This window comes from Gopherus flavomarginatus, chromosome 14 (genome assembly GCF_025201925.1).
Source record: "Gopherus flavomarginatus isolate rGopFla2 chromosome 14, rGopFla2.mat.asm, whole genome shotgun sequence".
Lineage (NCBI taxonomy): Eukaryota > Metazoa > Chordata > Testudines > Testudinidae > Gopherus > Gopherus flavomarginatus.
This window is the reverse complement of record NC_066630.1, coordinates 41,166,467-41,182,706: the sequence shown is the minus strand read 5'-3', so window position 1 is coordinate 41,182,706 and position 16,240 is coordinate 41,166,467. Positions and strand designations below refer to the sequence as shown.

Below are 16,240 nucleotides of genomic sequence, written 5' to 3'. Positions count from 1 at the left end.
GATTTATTTAACGACATTATGATATTTTCCCTCCTCTACTGGTTGTTGGGGACAGTTCCTCAGATTTATCACCTAAAAAGAATGGCTCAAGTGTGGGGATCTCGCCTATGTCCTCTGCTCGCAACAGCTTCATTTTCCTTGAGTGCTCCTTTAGCACCGTGGTTGTCCAGTGGCCTCATTCACTGTTTGGCAGCCTTCCTTCTTCTGAACTACTTACAAAAACTAACAGCAAAGTAGGGGCGGGGGGGTTTCCTTAGCTAGTTGCTCTTCAAATTCTTTTTTGGCCTGCCTAATTATACTTTTACACTTGACTTGCCAGAGTTTATGCTCCTTTCTATTTTCCTCAGGAGGATATGACTGTGACTGGTTGTCAGCCCTGGGGTGCAATCTGGGACTGGGATACCGCTGAGACCCCAGCTTGGGCTCTCTCTCACACTGCACTGCTGTCACAAGCGGCAAAGTCCTCCAGTCTGCACACTCACCAGCATACATATAGGCAGGGACACACCCAGCTGGAGCTGCATCCGGGCTCTCTGACTAGCCCCTGCATACGAAGGCTACAACTAAGGCAACTCTCAGCTCCACAAGTGCGCACCCCCTCTGGAGGATAAACCTAAAATTATACTGTCTTGTGCTGCACAGGGAAGTGTACGTCGTAAGCTCCTAAAATTTGCCCCCTCCCTCAATGTAGGGAGGAATTTTTCAACAGCGTCTTGCCCCTGAGCCGAGATTCCCATACACTTCACTCCAACTCACTGGTTTAGATAAAGCAAAAGCAAGTTTATTAACTAAAGAGAGATTTTAAGTGCTTACCTAGCAAATAAACAAAAAATGCAAACAAGCTTAATATACTAAATAGATTGGATATGAATAGCAGATTCTCAACCTAAGAGATGATACAAGCAGGCTACAAATTCTTAAGGGGCAAGCTGTGCTTGCTTTAAGCTTAGAATCTCCAGGTGCTTCATTCACAGGCTAGAAATCCCTTTAGCCTGGGTCCAGAACTCCTCCCAGTTCAGTCTTTGTTCCTCAGGTGTTTCCCGGAGTCGTCTTGTGTGGGGAGTAGAACCACAAATGATGTCACTCCCTGCCTGATATAGCATGTGGTGGGAACCCTTTGTTTCAAAGCTTGGTTCCAAGACTAGTCTTGAGGGGGTGGGGACTACTGACATCCCAAGTTTGAGTCTAGAGATGTGGTCTCATCGCATGTCCTTGTAGAGTCCTAGCAGCCATTACTTGGAGGCTGTCTGTAGCATTCACAGGAAGGCTCATCAGGTGAGAGATGATCTTCTCCTATGGCATATTATGTTTTCCTCATGGTCCATTGCCCTGAATAGGCCTTTCCCTGTCCACTCTCTAGGCTGAAAGCATCTTGTCTAGTGGGCGTTACCCAGGTGTAACTACATTTGAAATACAGTTACGAATTCAAAGTTCATAACTTCCGACACACAAATGATACGTGCATACAAATTAGATAATCATATTAGACAGTTCATAACTTTTCCAATGACGTCTCCCATGACTTATCTTGCATAAAATACATCATCATTATGCCATACTCCTAATAATATCATTGTGAAGACTATGGGGTGCAATGTCACAATGATTTTCAATTCTTACAGGATGGCTTTTTTCCTCTAACCGTATTTTTACTTTGTTTAGCCATTGTAGCACTTTTTTTTGGTCCTTGTGGTTTTTTTGTGTTTGTTTTCGTGGGAGGAGGGGTATATATTTAGTTTGAGCCTTTATTATGGTGTTTTTAAATAGTCTCTCTGCAGCTTGCAGACATTTCACCCTTGACTGTTCCTTTTAGCATCTGTTTAACTAGCTTCTTCATTTTTGTGTGGTTCCCCTTTCAGAAGGTAATGTTACTATGGTGGGTTTATTTGGCATTTCCCCCCCTGCTAGAGTGTTAAGTTTACTTTATGGTTGCTATTGCTGAGTGGGTCAGCTATATTCACCTCTTAGCTCAGATCCTGTGTTACTCTTAGGACTAAATGGAGAATCGCCTCAGCCCTTCTGGGTTCCAGGACAAGTTGCTCTTAGAAGCAATCTGACTTTAATAGCTTCTGTTTAACATTCTCCAGAGATACTAGTGGAATGGAAAGAGTATTATCATCACTACATCATTTCTCTTTTTCCCCAAATATAGAAAAGAAATACTGAACACTTCTACCTTTTTTGCATTATTATTGATAATTCCACCATTTCTGTCTAGTAATGGACCAATACCATTGTCAGGATTCTTTGTCTTCCTAATATATTTTAAAAACTCCTTTTATTCTCTAACTCTGCTCACCATAGATTTCTCCTTATGTTCCTTTTCTTCCCTTATCAATTTTCTACTGTTCCTAAATTGATTTATATTCATTACTATCAACGTCTCCTTTCCTGCATCTAATATATATTATGTATACTGCTGCCTTCACTTGCCCTCAGATCCCAGTTGATTTTTAACCAGCACAGCCTTGTTCTTCCATGCAGTAAGGTGTTCTTCAAAGATCTCCAATGATCAGTTACATTTTTCTGATTAAATTCTTCCTCCCCGGTTATTTGTTCCATAATTGTGTTCAGCTCTTTCAAAGCCATATGTCAAAATTTTGGCCTTAAATCAAACTCCAAGAAGTTCTCAAGCAATATTTTTCTTAGTTTGCCTATCTGTGAACTTTGGTTGTTGGAAATATTTTTTTTGTTGGTTTGTACATATACACATCGATAAAAATCAAATCCTTCCAAGCCTGGCTACAAACAAGCTCGGGGTCAAGGATCTAATGTGCTGTGAGAGGAGCATGAAAAAGTGGGTACAGGGAATGCAGGCCGTGGAAAATGATGCTTGGTAATGCTACCACTCCCCCTGCTTGTTATGACACTTATCCTTCTAAGCAGCTGACTTGATTAGTGAAAGCAACTCCCCTAGGCCTGGTCTACACTAGGGGGCGGGGACAATGTGAGATACGCAACTTCAGCTACGTGAATAGTGTAGCTGAAGTTGAAGTATCTTAGATCGAGTTACCTGCCGTCCTCACGGCACGGGATCGACGGCCGCGGCTCCCTCTGTCGACTCCGCCACCGCCGCTCGCTCTGGTGGAGTTCCAGAGTCAACAGGAGTGCGTTCGGGGATTGATATATCATGTCTAGATGAGACACAATATATCGATCCCCGATAAACCAATCACTACCTGCTCATCCGGCAGGTAGTGTAGACATACCCCTTGTTTCTCAAATAGGAAATGCAGACTTCATGCTGAGTGTAGGCTGCAAACATGAAGCTTGTGTCTGAAAGCTGTCTTTTCCCCAAGGCCATGTCTGTTGAGTGGCTGAGAAATCTTTATGGTCCCATCTTTTGAGAGGATGGATTGCACATTTTGTTTAGTCTCAGTTAAAATCTTCATTACTTACGGTAGCTCTCTGACTGCAGCCAAACTCCAGACCCTGTCCTGTGGTTCTGCTTTTCTGCTGTCTACTGAATATCCGCTACGAGAATTGCTTATTGAAGGTAATCTATGACAAGATACTGGGAGATAATACTTCCAGCTTCTTGTTTACAATGTCACCTGAAAGCGAGAACAGGTGTTCGCGTGGCGCTGTTGTAGCCAGCGTGGCAAGATATTTACTTGCCAGATATGTTAAATATTCATGCCGGATGCGTTAAAGATTCATATGTCGCTTCATGCTTCAACCACCATTCCAAAGGACATGCATACATGCTAATGAGGGGTTCTGCTCGATAATGATCCAAAGCAGTGCAGACCGACGCATGTTTACTTTCATCATCTGAGTCGGATGCCACCAGCAGAAGGCTGATTTTCTTTTTTTTGGTGGTTCGGGTTCTGTGGTTTCCGCATCGGTGTGTTGCTTTTTAAGACTTCTGAAAGCATTCTCCACCCATCATCCCTCTCAGATTTGGGACAACACTTCAGATTCTTAAACCTGGGGACGAGTGCTGTAGCTCTCCTTAGAAATCTCACATTGGTACCACCTTTGCGTTTTGTCAAATCTGCAGTGAAAGTGTTCTTAAAATGACAGACGTGCTGGGTCATCATCTGAGACTGCTATAACATGAAATATATGGCAGAATGCAGATAAACAGAGCAGGAGACATACTATTCTCCCCCCAAGAAGTACAGTCACAAATTTAATTAATGCATTATTTTTTTTAATGAGCATCATCAACATGGAAGCATGTCCTCTGGAATGGTGGCCAAAGCATAAAGGGACATATGAATGTTTAGTATATCTGGCACGTAATGCTTGCAATGCTGGCTACAAAAGTGCCCTGCGAATGCCAGTTCTCACGTTCAGGTGACATTGTAACTAAGAAGCTGGCAGCATTCTCCCAGAAATGTAAACAAACTTACTTGTCTGTGATTGGCTGAACCAGAAGTTGGACTGAGTGGACTTGTAGGCTCTAAAGTTTTACATTTGTTTTGTTTTTGAGTGCAGTTACATAAGAGTGAAACTTAGAAATGTAGATTTTTTTCACAATAAAGAGATTGCATTATGGTACTTGTATGAGGTGAATTGAAAAATACTCTCGTTTTATCATTTTCACAGTGCAAATATTTGTAATAAAAATAATAAAGTGAGCACTGTCCACTTTGTATTCTGTGTTGTATTTGAAATCAATATATTTGAAAAGTAGAAAAACACCCAAAATATTTAAATAAATGATATTCTATTATTGTTTAACAGTGCAATTAATTGTGAAGCTTTAAATTCATCCAAAATATGCTAGCCAGAAGCTGATCTGTAATCTGGAACCCTCAAGCATGGTTGGGAGACACCTGTCTGGTGGGTATTGCAGCAAGGCGGAGGTTTGTGTTGATATCACACTTGTGTTGCTTCTGATGGGTTGTTTGTCCACCTCTTTCATCTCTCTCTCTCTGGCTAGTAGATTTAGTACGGTGGTCAGTACAGTAGAACCTCAGTTACAAACACCTCAGAGATGGTTTGTGACTCTGAAATCTTCGTTACTCTGAAGAAAACATTACGATTGTTCTTTCAAAAGTTTCCAACTGAACATTGACTTACAGCTTTGAAACTTTACTGTGTTGAAGAAAAATGCCTCTTTCTCCTTTTTCAGTAGTTTACGTTTAACACAGTACTAGATTTTTGGTTTTTTGTTGTCTGTGCTGCTGCCTGATTGGCTACTTCCAGTTCCAAATGAGTTGTGTGGTTGACTGGTCAGTTTGTAACTCTGGTGTTCATAACTCTGAGGTTCTTCTGTAGTTGTCAAACTCTGGATAAGGGAAAAGACACTTTGGGCTTGTCTACATGGGGAAACCCAGAAAAGTTAAGGGAAATTAAGTAGAATTGTGAAGTTAGTGTGTTTGAAGCCCCTGTGTTGATGCTGTCATTCAGGAGTAAAGTGGCCTTCTTTCAAAGGGGGTTAAGGCCTGATCTACACCTAAAATTTGTAGGTTCTACTAGCTATGTCACTCAAGGGTGTGAAAAATTCACAACTCTCAGACGCATAGTTAAGGCCTGATGTAGATACCACTAGGTCAAAGAGAGAATTCTTCTCTTGGCCTAGAGGGGTTGGATTGACTACAGCAGCAGAGAAACCCCTTCTGTTGCGGTAGTGGGTGTCTACAGTACAGCCAGGGGCTGCTCCAGGCACCAGCAGGCCAAGCACGTGCTTGGGGCTGCAAGCCGCGGGGGGCGCTCTGCCGATAGCCGCGAGGGCGGCAGGCAGGCTGCCTTCAGTGGCATGCCTGCGGAGGGTCCGCTGGTCCCGTGGCTTCGGCGGACCTCCCGCAGGCTGCTGCCAAAGGCAGCCTGCCTGCCGTGCTTGGGGCAGCAAAATGCCTAGAGCTGCCTCTGAGTACAGCACGACAGTGAAACAGCTGCAGTGCAAACATACCTAACTTAAAACTGAGGGAGAACATCCACACAGAGTCTTAGTGCACTTAATTTGCCTTAACTATCCCAAGACTCCCCCTATAGAAAAGCTTTTAGATCTTCCCCCTGCCCCCATAAATTCTTTTTGGTTATTAAATCCAAATGGAAAAACACTTACTCTGGCTTGGTGGTCTCATGCTGCTTGAGTTACAAACAGCCCTCTCCCTCGTTAGAGATGTAGTTACTGCATTACCCTGCAGAATGGGAAGCTTTTGATTTAAAAAGGCAATTTCTAAGCGGAATTCCTCATTTAGACCCTGTGGGAAGCTCTTCTCTTCTCTTCTCTTCTCTTCTCTTCTCTTCGTGTGAGTGTCCAGGGTGTCCCTGAATGGAAAGAGGGCAGCTGCTTTCATTGAAACCCGTGCACGAGACCAGAGCTAATGTTAATCCTGCTCAAAACAAACCAAATGCATGACCCTATTAGGTGACTTTTCTTCTGGGCTCACAGAATGTTCAGCAGCAACTTATCAGTGCTTTGTGCATTCACAGAGCAACTGCATACGGTAAAGCATCGCTTTTGCTTGGGAAACAAGCATTGCTTGGTGGGATTGCATAGACCAGTGGGTACAGAACTTGCGGATGCGTAAAGCAACCTTCATAGAGCTGTGTGCTGAGCTGGCCCCCGACCTGTGGCGCAAGGACACCAGATTGAGAGCAGCCCTTCCCATAGAGAAGCGTGTTGCAATCGTGTGGAACTGGTGAATCCAGACTACTACTAGTCAGTCGCAAATCAATTTGGAGTAGGAAAGTCCACTGTTGGGGCGTTATTACTCCAAGTGTGCAGGGCAATAAATCTCATCCTGCTGTGGAGGACCATGGCTCTGGGAAATGTGCATAGAATAGTTGATGGCTTTGCAGAGATTGCACACACATTCCAATTTTAGCGCCCAACCACCTTGCCTCTGAATACATCGATAGGAAGGGATACTTCTCCATGGCGTTGCAGGCGCTTGTGGATCACCAGGGGCGTTTCACGGACACCAGTGCAGGCTGGTCTGGAAAAGTGCATGACTCGTGCATCTTCAGGAACAGTGGCCTGTACGAAAGCTGCCGGTGGGGACTTTCTTTCCAGACCAGAAGATCACAGTGGGGGATATGGAAATGCCCATAGTAATCGCATGAAACCCGGCTTACCCCTTGCAGCCCTGGCTTATGAAACTTTACACAGGGCACCTGGACAGCAGCAGGAAGCGTTTTAACTACAGGCTGAACAGGTGCCGCATGGTAGTCGAATGTGCCTTTGGCTGTTTGAAAGCTCGCTGGAGGTGTCTCAGTGGCAGGCTAGACTTTACTGAGGATAATATTCCCGTGGTCATAGCCGCGTGCTGCACTTTGCATAATCTGTGTGAATCTAAGGGTGAAATGTTGGCTGAGGTGTGGAGCACTGAGGCAGAGCGCTTCGCTGCACAGTTTGCACACCCAGATGCTAGGGCTGTCAGAGGAGCCCAGAGGGCTGCTATTAACATCAGAGAGGCTTTGAGGAACCACTTGAACAAGAAGGGGCAGTTACATGTCTGCTTCGGAGTTGCTTCCCTGGTGCATCCATGTGCAATTTTGGGGCCCAAGATCCATGCAACACAACGCTTTAGGAACCTGTTCCCGAGAGTGATTTGATTGCTATACGCTTTTGTAGAACACGGAATAAAAACGCTATACTATTAAATACCTTAACCTTTAATTATTGTTAAAAAGGGTAAAACCTCGCCAATGTGTGTAGCTCCAGCTATCATTGTGCAAGCTGTGAGAGGGGGTGGAGTGATGGGGCAACTCAGGAGTGCTGTGAAGTGAAAAGGACTTGTGTGGGCGTGGAGGGGGTGGGATTGGCAAAGAATTGTGCTTCTGCTGCAGAGGCACTCGAACTCAGATCTGCTCAGTCTGCAGCTGTCTGAGACTTTAGCATCTCTGTCTGATCCTCCATAATTTTTATCATCCACTCTGTCGCTTGCCTAGCAAAAGCAGCATTCTCTTTTGTCCTGCCTTTCGGCTTCCCAGCACTTTCCATTGCCGGGTCTCTCTCATCACACTGTATAACCTTGCGGAACATGTCGTCTTTGCTGCACTAGGGTTTTTTCTTGTCTGCCGCATCTGGTCCGTGGGGGTACGGGGTGTGTTCTTCAAGGTCTGTGCTGAACAGAAGAGGGCGTGTTACATTCCAGCAAACGATTGAAACCTTTTAGTATAAAGGGCATTTCTCTCTGAGACTCTGGGCAGGCACACAGCTCCGTGAGCACCCCAGTCATGGTGAGTTTCGGGAGTAGGGGGAAGGTGGTTGTGTGTATGGACAAAAAGGTCTTGGCTTTCAGGGCACCTTAGCAGGGATCTCATTCTAAAATTATCCCACACTTTTTCACAGGCCAACCTGCTGGCTGATATCTCGCTACTGACAGTGACCAGAGAAACCAGGGCTCAGCTGCTAAATGCTGGCGGCTTTCAGCCCCGTCTATATGCAGCTCAGCTATGTGCTGCTTTGGTCCCAGCTCCAGTGGTTGCTGAACGGCATGGGACAGTTTCCTACAATGGAGGAACTAACAAGGCTGCAATCCCTTGGAATCTGAGGCAGGGGATTAACAAGTACCTTTTGGAAACTTTCGAGAGCCTCTCTCTGGAGGATTCCCTGCAGGTCTCGATGTCTATTGACACCTTGCTTGGCTGTGCAGATTAGCTTCAAGCGGCAATGTCCAGCTCACAGAAAACACTACCTGCCTCCCACTTTTCGATTCCCTACACAAGCCACAGCAACTTACCCGCCTTCTCATCTGCTTCCTGCTCCCCGTTGAGCACGTCTGGAGTGGAGAAAAGTTCCTGGCTGCCTGCCCCACTGGGCGACCCCACTGGGAGCTCCACATCCTCTTCTAGCTCCACTTCTTCATCCACAATTTCAGCCTCCAGGTTACCCACTCTTTCTGCTGTATGCAAAGTATCCACGGGGCAATCGGCGATGGAGGTGGGGTCACCACCGAGGATAGCATTCAGCTCCTTATAAAAGCGGCAAGTCTTAGGTGCACTGCTGGAGCGATGGTTTGCCTCCTGCGCCTTGTGGCCTCGCCTTGCCTCCTGCACAGTGCACTGCTGCGTGTCCCGATCGTAGCCCTTTCCTCAGAAGCCCCGAGAAATTTGCCCATATGTGTCCCGATTCCTATGGGTCACTCACAGCTGCGACTGAACAGACTCCTCTCCCCATATACTGATCAGATCCAACAGCTCAGCGGTGATCCAAGCAGGAGTGCGTTTGGTGCAATACTCAGCCATGCTCCCCTGGGAAGCTCCTCTGGGAAGCCAGCAAGCAGGAATGAGATTTAAAAATCCCAGGGCTTGCAAGGAGGTGGGGCGGGTTGGCTGCAGGGCAGTGGAGTTCAAAGCGCTGACCAGAGCGGCAGCATGGGAATTGTGGGATACTTTCTGGAAAGGCAATAAAATCGGAAAAAGCCCTGTGGTGTCTACCCTGGCTGTTTTGTTGACCGTAAAGGGAGAGGAAAAGACAAGTGTCTCGCAGGGGTGGATGTTTTTTGTCGCCAAATCTAGGCGGTTTTTTCAAAAAAAGTGACCTTGCAGTGTGTACGCAATCACAGTTTTGTCACCAAAAGGCAGTTTTTGGCGACAAAACTTACCAGTGTCAACAAGCCCTGATATTTCTCTCTGTCCCTGCACTCATTGCTGCTCCGTCGGGCTGGCAGTGAGAGTAGCACGTGGTGATATCCCTGTAGCCTGCACGAATGGTGCTGGAACAGGTGAGAATTCTACCACTGCATCACCAATGGTCCAAATTCTTGAACCTCTCTGTGCAGGTGCCTAAATCCTTGGCCTGGAGCCCTCTCCCAAGTCTGCAGCATTATATCTATCCAGCTGCAGTGATGCAACCCCATCAGCAGCAGTGGAGGGGGGATGAGTATGAGACAGGCCTAATGAGGGGAAGAGAGTTCCCTTCCATTCATCTGATGTCTATAGAATGCTGCTTCAGCTCTTTATGCAGATGTGGCATTGAGGATTTGGGTGACTGTTCAGTCACGTTCCACTGGGTTTTGGGTGTAGGAATATGTTGATCTAAATCCATTGTAGGCTAGTACAGTAACTGCATAAGCACAGCTTGGTCGTGGGTTCTGAAAAGGAGGGGATGAAAACTTTGTTCACTTTGCTCTAAAGAGTTGAGGTTCTGCTCATGGCTGTCCAGAGTGCATGTCCTAAAATCTCTTTGGTTTCAAGTGTTGTTTTCATGGCAGGAAATTGAATAATTTGCAAATAGTGCCTTAAAAAAGAGGGAGGTGTGAGGTGTTTTTATTTTTAAAGTTTATCCATGCTACACCTTGAATACTGTGAAATTCTGGTAGCCCCATCTCAAAAAAGTTATATTAGAAAGAGAGAAAATACTGAGAAGGGCAACAAAAATGATTAGGATGTGAAACAATTTCTGTATGCGGAGGGATTGAATAGTCCCAGTCTTTTTTTAATCTGGAAAAGAGACAAATAAGGAGGGCTATGATAGTGGTTTGTAGAATCATGACTAGAGTGGAGAAAGTGAATAAGGAAGTGTTATTTACCCCCTTCACATAACAGAAGAACCAGCAGTCGCCCAATGGCAGAGGCGCATCTGCAGCTCTACATGGCTCTCGCCCACAGGCACTGCCCCCACCCCAGCTCTCATTGTCCGGAAACCGGCCAATGGGTGTGCGGAGCCGGTGCTCGGGCAGCATGCTGAGCCCTGTGGCTCCCCGTCTAGGAGCTGGACCTGCTGCTGGCCGCTTCCGGGGCACAGCGCGGTGTCAGAACAGGTAGGGACCAGCCTAGCGCTGCCGCCAGGACTTTTAACGGCCCAGTCTGCGGTGCTGACCAGAGCCGGCGCGACCCAGTGCCTGATATTCCACGACCCCAGACTAGGTCGCGACCTGCAGTTTGAAAACCACTGGGCTAGACAGACCATTGGTCTGACTCAAGATGGCTGTTCTTATGTATGCACTGACTGGGACTTGAACCTTGGCCTCCTGCATGCCAGGGAAGAATTCTCCCAGTGAGCCACGTGTATTCTGAACCGTTCTTCCATAAACTCTGCCATGTCCTCTTTCCTATGCCAAAGACAATGGGTGCAGTAATAGGAGCGACAAACGCTTATTTTTCTTTCCATGAGCTCCATTGCATCACAGTTACTGCTGCGCCAGCAGTACTTTTGGTACAATAGAGCTCATGGAAAGAAAAATAAGCGTTTGTCACTCCCACTCTCTGTGGTTTGTCAGTGCCACACGTGTTCCTCACTTGGTTGGGAGAAGGAGTCCTTTAGCTGTTAGGAAGGCTTTGGGGAGTGGGTGTTAACTGTAGAAAGCAGTTAATGCTTGTGTTGAGTCTTTTGGGTTTAAGGCTGTGTAGACATTGGGCATCTTTAGGGAGCCTGCCCCAGCCCAGTGCATAGGGAGATTTTTGGGATAGTTGAAGGACTAGAAGAGAGGATGAGCCACTTATCTTTAGCGGGGTTCCCCCTGAGGAAGTGAGTTCATGCCGCTTTCAGGAGTCTGCCATGGCAGAATGTGTGTCTGTCTCATGAAGAGATTGGACCAGTTCAAGGCAGGGCAGGGGTAAATGAGGGGGTAGGAATGAGGAGCAGCCAGTTACTTGTTCATCTGTCTTGTTTCTAGTTGCTGGCTTTCCCTGGGGGGAGCGAGTTGAGGCTCTTTGTAATGAATCTTCCCGTCCTGTCCATGTTTCCTGGGCTGAAGGAGTCTGGTAGCCAGTGCACAAGACTCTAAACCATAGCAAATGTCATTGGGGCCAGCATCTCATGCATTGTGGAAGCCAGGCCAAGATATTCTGTCATACAGAAGCTAAAGCTTCCTGTCCTCCCCTCTGTTCTCTGCTAGGTTGGTGCGAGAATTTGTGGCTCAGAACAACACAGCACAGATCAAGCATGTCATCCAGATCCTGTCACAAGAGTTCGCACTCTCGCAGCACCCTCACAGCAGGAAAGGGGGGCTCATCGGCCTGGCAGCCTGCTCCATTGCTCTCGGGAAGGTAGGGGTACCAGTTCTTTGATTTCACCTGTCACTGTCGCATGTGAGCATCTGCTCCCTATGGTCTACAGGCTGCTGGAAAGTGCTCCTCCAGCAGTCTCCTTGATGTCAACGCCCTGCTCCGTGAGGTAGTGCTCACCAGTGCACCCAGGAGGGGGTGTGCATCCTAGCCCTGCATTAGGTCCTGGCTGCTTGATGGAAACATTTAATTGTAATTGGCAAACTCCAGCTGCTGGGGAGAAAATGAAAAATTAACATTGGTGCTGGGCTAGGGAAGGAGGTGAACAGGCACGTGACAAGCCATGTCTAAGGAGACTGAGTTCTGTCCACCTCAGAAGAGGCAGCAGAAGTTACTCTGCTCATTATGAGATGCTCAAGGCAAAAGCCATGAACTCCACCAAATGCTGGAGATGTGGGATCAGGTCTGGGAGCTTAGTAGACCTTTCAGCATTGCCTGGGCTTTGGAAGATACCAAAGGGAAACAATCTTTTGTGTGAATTATATGCCAGTGCCACGTGCTGATGATCAAACATAGCCCTGCACCACTCACTCCACAACATGGTAGCTTATTGCAGCATATGCAGGCCCTGAACATAGCTGGAACAGAGGCCAGCCCCAGGGGCCAGAGGCTTACTCAAACCATGTTGGGCTGCACAGACAGGGGTAAACCATTGCATCAATTTACACTGCATCTTTCCATTGGACTTCAGAGTAAGACTTTAGGCTACTTGTAGTACTCACTGAAATCCTAGTGCTGTGCTATTGCACTGCCACCTTATTGTAACGGGTGTGTGCAAGGGAAAACGTAACTGGCTTCTGTTCAGATTAAGGGTCTGTTCCCCTTTCCTTAGGTCCTTTACGCTGTTCTCCTCAGTGAGAGCACTGAGTAATGGCTGCAGGATCCAGCTTTGTGCCCAGTAAACCAGGGAGATTTGTGCATGAACAGGCTGATCCACAGGCTGAAGTCACAATGGGTTTTGCATCTGACACACATTTAGTTATGAAAAATGTCTTGATGAGGGAGGAAGGAAAAAGTCAGGCAGTCGGTTTTATAGCATTTCGTTCTGCATTTCAGCACAGAGCACCACTCTAGAGACAAGCTATCCCTGTATGAAATCACACATGGTAACCTGCTGCAAAAGAGGCCTAGCATGTGGGCCATACCCCCAAAGCTGCAGACTTTAACAGAAAACAGCTCAGCAGGTTACCTGTCTCCAGCACCCAGACACGCAGCTCCCAATGGGATCCAACCCCCAAATAAATTCATTTTACTCTGTATAAAGCTTTTACAGGGTAAATTCATAAATTGTCCGTCCTCTATAACACTGATAGAGAGAGATGCCCAGCTGTTTGCTCACCTAGGTATTAATCACTTACTCTGGGTTTATTAATAAACAAAAAGTGATTTTATTAAGTTTAAAAAGTAGGATTTAAGTGGTTTCAAGTAATAACCGACAGAGCAAAGTAAGTCACAACGCAAATTAAAACAAAACACGCAAATCAAAGCCTAATACATTAAGAAACTGATTACAGATAATGTCTTACCCTCAGATGTTCCAATACGCTTCTTTTATAGATTAGACTCCTTCCTAGTCTGGGCCCAATCCTTTCCTCTGGGTACAGCCTTTTAGATCCAGCAGACATCTCAGGTGGTAGGCAGGGGTTTCCTTGTCACTGGCAGCCCCCTTTGTCCTGCTCCACCCCCTGTTTATAGCTTTGGCACAAGGTGGGAATCGTTTGTCTCTCTGGGTCCCTCCTCCTCCTACTAAATGGAAAAGTACCAGATTTAAGATGGATTTCATTATCAGATGACATGGTTACATGTCACTGTAATACCCCTAGTCTCCATTCACCGTGGGCTGGCCCACACATACACAGGAAGGCTTTCAAGTAATTAAGGCAATTTACAACTGATTGTTTCTGGAGCACCGTTAATGGCCTACACTTAATACGTTTACATCAGTGATACAGGTTTATATCCTATTCTCCTAACTCCCAATATAGAAATAAGACATGCAAACAAATAGGATGAACACACTTCATAGATTACAAGCTTTCTAATGACACCATACAGGGGGTATTTGGCATAAAGCATGTTCCAGTTATGTCATATTCATAAGCATATTTCCATAAAACATATGGAGTGCAACATCACAAATGGGCCATCAAGCAGGCTAGACAGTGCTGTTGCCAATAGGAGTGTTGTCACCCAGAAGCATAGCACAGGTTTGAAATACAGGCATACATACATGTCTATAACCCATAATACACAGGTGATATAAACATAAACAAGGTTCATATCTAGCAAATTGACATTTTTGCAGATATCTTACATGGCATATCCGACTGTGACCGTTGTCCCAGTGTGGGATAACTATGGTCATTCAATTACTGTGAACTGCAAAGAATGGGGCAGACAATCCCCATAGAGCTGGTGGATATTCCAGTACTTATAACTTCACATACAAAAATGATACATGCATACAGATAACATAATCATAACCAGCAAAACATAACCTTTTCATAGACTCCACATTCAACAATCTTTGTGCAATATTTGCTTCGATATATAACCGTGGTGGCAACAAGGATTCATATCGTCATATTCTAATCAGATAACGTCACACCATAGCTAATGCAGGAGGGTCCAAGAGCTGGGGGTAGTAACCCATGCGGTCACATTTCCCTCTGAGGCCTAGTTTTGGTTACAAGCCTGGGCTAAGTGTAGTCCCAAACACTGTCGCTATCAGGTTTCAGCCACGTGATCTCCTGTGATGGGACGAATGTGTTCTGAAGTCTCTGGTTTCAGGAATGGGATTATCACTATTCCAAAGAAGTCTTAATGACCTGTTGTCTCTCCATGGATACATCATAATGATGATCATGGTGTTATCAGGGAGCCAGAATGCAGTGATCTCCATTCCTGTGCTGACACTTGCAGCACAAGGCCTACAATCCTCCAGGGGCATTCACAATACTAATCTGATAGCTCCCTGTGAATCTGGAGCCATGGCGAGATGGTTCAGGCTCGCTTGGTATGATCTGATGTACGAGCCAATGCACGCGAAGGAGGCGATGCCTCATGGCACTGCCACCTGTGGTCGTGTCCTGGTGCTCTGTTGTATGGCGTGCATTGCTAGAGGTCAGTTTGTTCCGACCGCAGTGGGGACTGGCCCTAACCCCCAGCCTTCTTCTGCCATCAGGATTCTGGGCTGTACCTGAAGGAGCTGATTGAGCCGGTGCTGACGTGCTTTAACGATGCTGACAGCCGACTGCGGTACTATGCCTGCGAGGCCCTATATAATATCGTCAAGGTGGCCAGGGGCTCTGTCCTCCCACACTTCAACGTGCTGTTTGATGGCCTGAGTAAGGTAAGTAGCTTTTCCCCTGTGTCTGCCTTCCCTCCCCCACGAAAGTGCAGAGTGGGAGCCCTCACCTGTCACCCTACTAAAGGGGCCACCAGTGCAGATCCCGCCTGCCGAATGGCAGGGTGTAGGCTTTGGCTTTGGTGACACTCGTCCCTGCTGTTGTAGGAATGTCTGCAGAAGGCTTAGGCTGCTAGCCTCGCCATGTCTGTCCCTTGCTCACTGTGGTTGCAAGAAGAGAGCTGAGCTGAGGATGCAGCTGGGAAGTGGTGGTCAGGCATTTCAGATCAGGCTTAGTGTCTGTCCACCTTCTCTTGCCTGGGGCACACCTTCCACTCAAGGTGGTGTGAGCCCAGCACTGCCCCATGCAACCATCTCCCCAGTCCCTTCCTGGAAACTCATTCAATTTCTAGTCTGAAAGGAAACTGCTGGCAAGCAATGAAGTTGATTTAACCTATGCAAGTGTCAGGGATGTCTTCTCATGGCTAACGACCTTGGGCATTGCTAGGAACCCAGCACAAATACAGGAACTCCTCACTTAAAATCGTCCCGGTTAACGTTGTTTTGATAAGTTGCTGATCAGTTGGGGAACATGCTTGTTTAAAGTTGTGAAATGCTCCCTTCTAACGTCTTTGGCAACCGCCTGTTTTGTCCACTGCTTGCAGGAAGAGCAGCCCCTTGCAGCTAGCTGGTGGGTGGTTGGAGCCAGGGTGAACCAGCAGCCCCCCTATCAGCTCCCCACTCCCCAAAGTTCTCTGTGCAGCAGCTGTCCCTCCCCCCACTGCCATGTGCTGTTCCTGCCCTCTGCCTTGGATCAGCTGACAGACTCCTGCTTGCTGTACAGGGGGAGGGGGAAAAAGGGGGCTAATGTCAAGGTGTCTCCTCATCCCCCCTTGCTCCTGCACCCCACTTACCCCATCTTCCATAGAGCAGGGAGTACACACAACGGAGGGAGGGAACTTCTAGGCAGTAGCCACTGTC

General features: G+C 46.7%; 1 protein-coding gene across 4 annotated transcripts in view; it reads left to right on the top strand.

Moving 5' to 3' along the window:
• Positions 1 to 16,240, top strand: part of VAC14 (VAC14 component of PIKFYVE complex) — a 206,250-nt gene that overhangs the window by 4,172 nt on the left and 185,838 nt on the right. For 3 of the 4 annotated variants that reach the window (XR_007769263.1, XR_007769264.1, XM_050922364.1), the window contains exons 2-4: positions 8,255 to 8,790; positions 11,745 to 11,895; positions 15,098 to 15,265. Coding sequence is in view for 2 of the 4 variants with exons in the window: in XM_050922364.1 (XP_050778321.1) it covers positions 8,576 to 8,790; positions 11,745 to 11,895; positions 15,098 to 15,265 (534 nt within the window). In the remaining 2 variants the exon portion in view is untranslated. The remainder of the gene's footprint in view (positions 1 to 8,254; positions 8,791 to 11,744; positions 11,896 to 15,097; positions 15,266 to 16,240) is intronic. The other variant, XM_050922365.1, reaches the window with a different exon arrangement.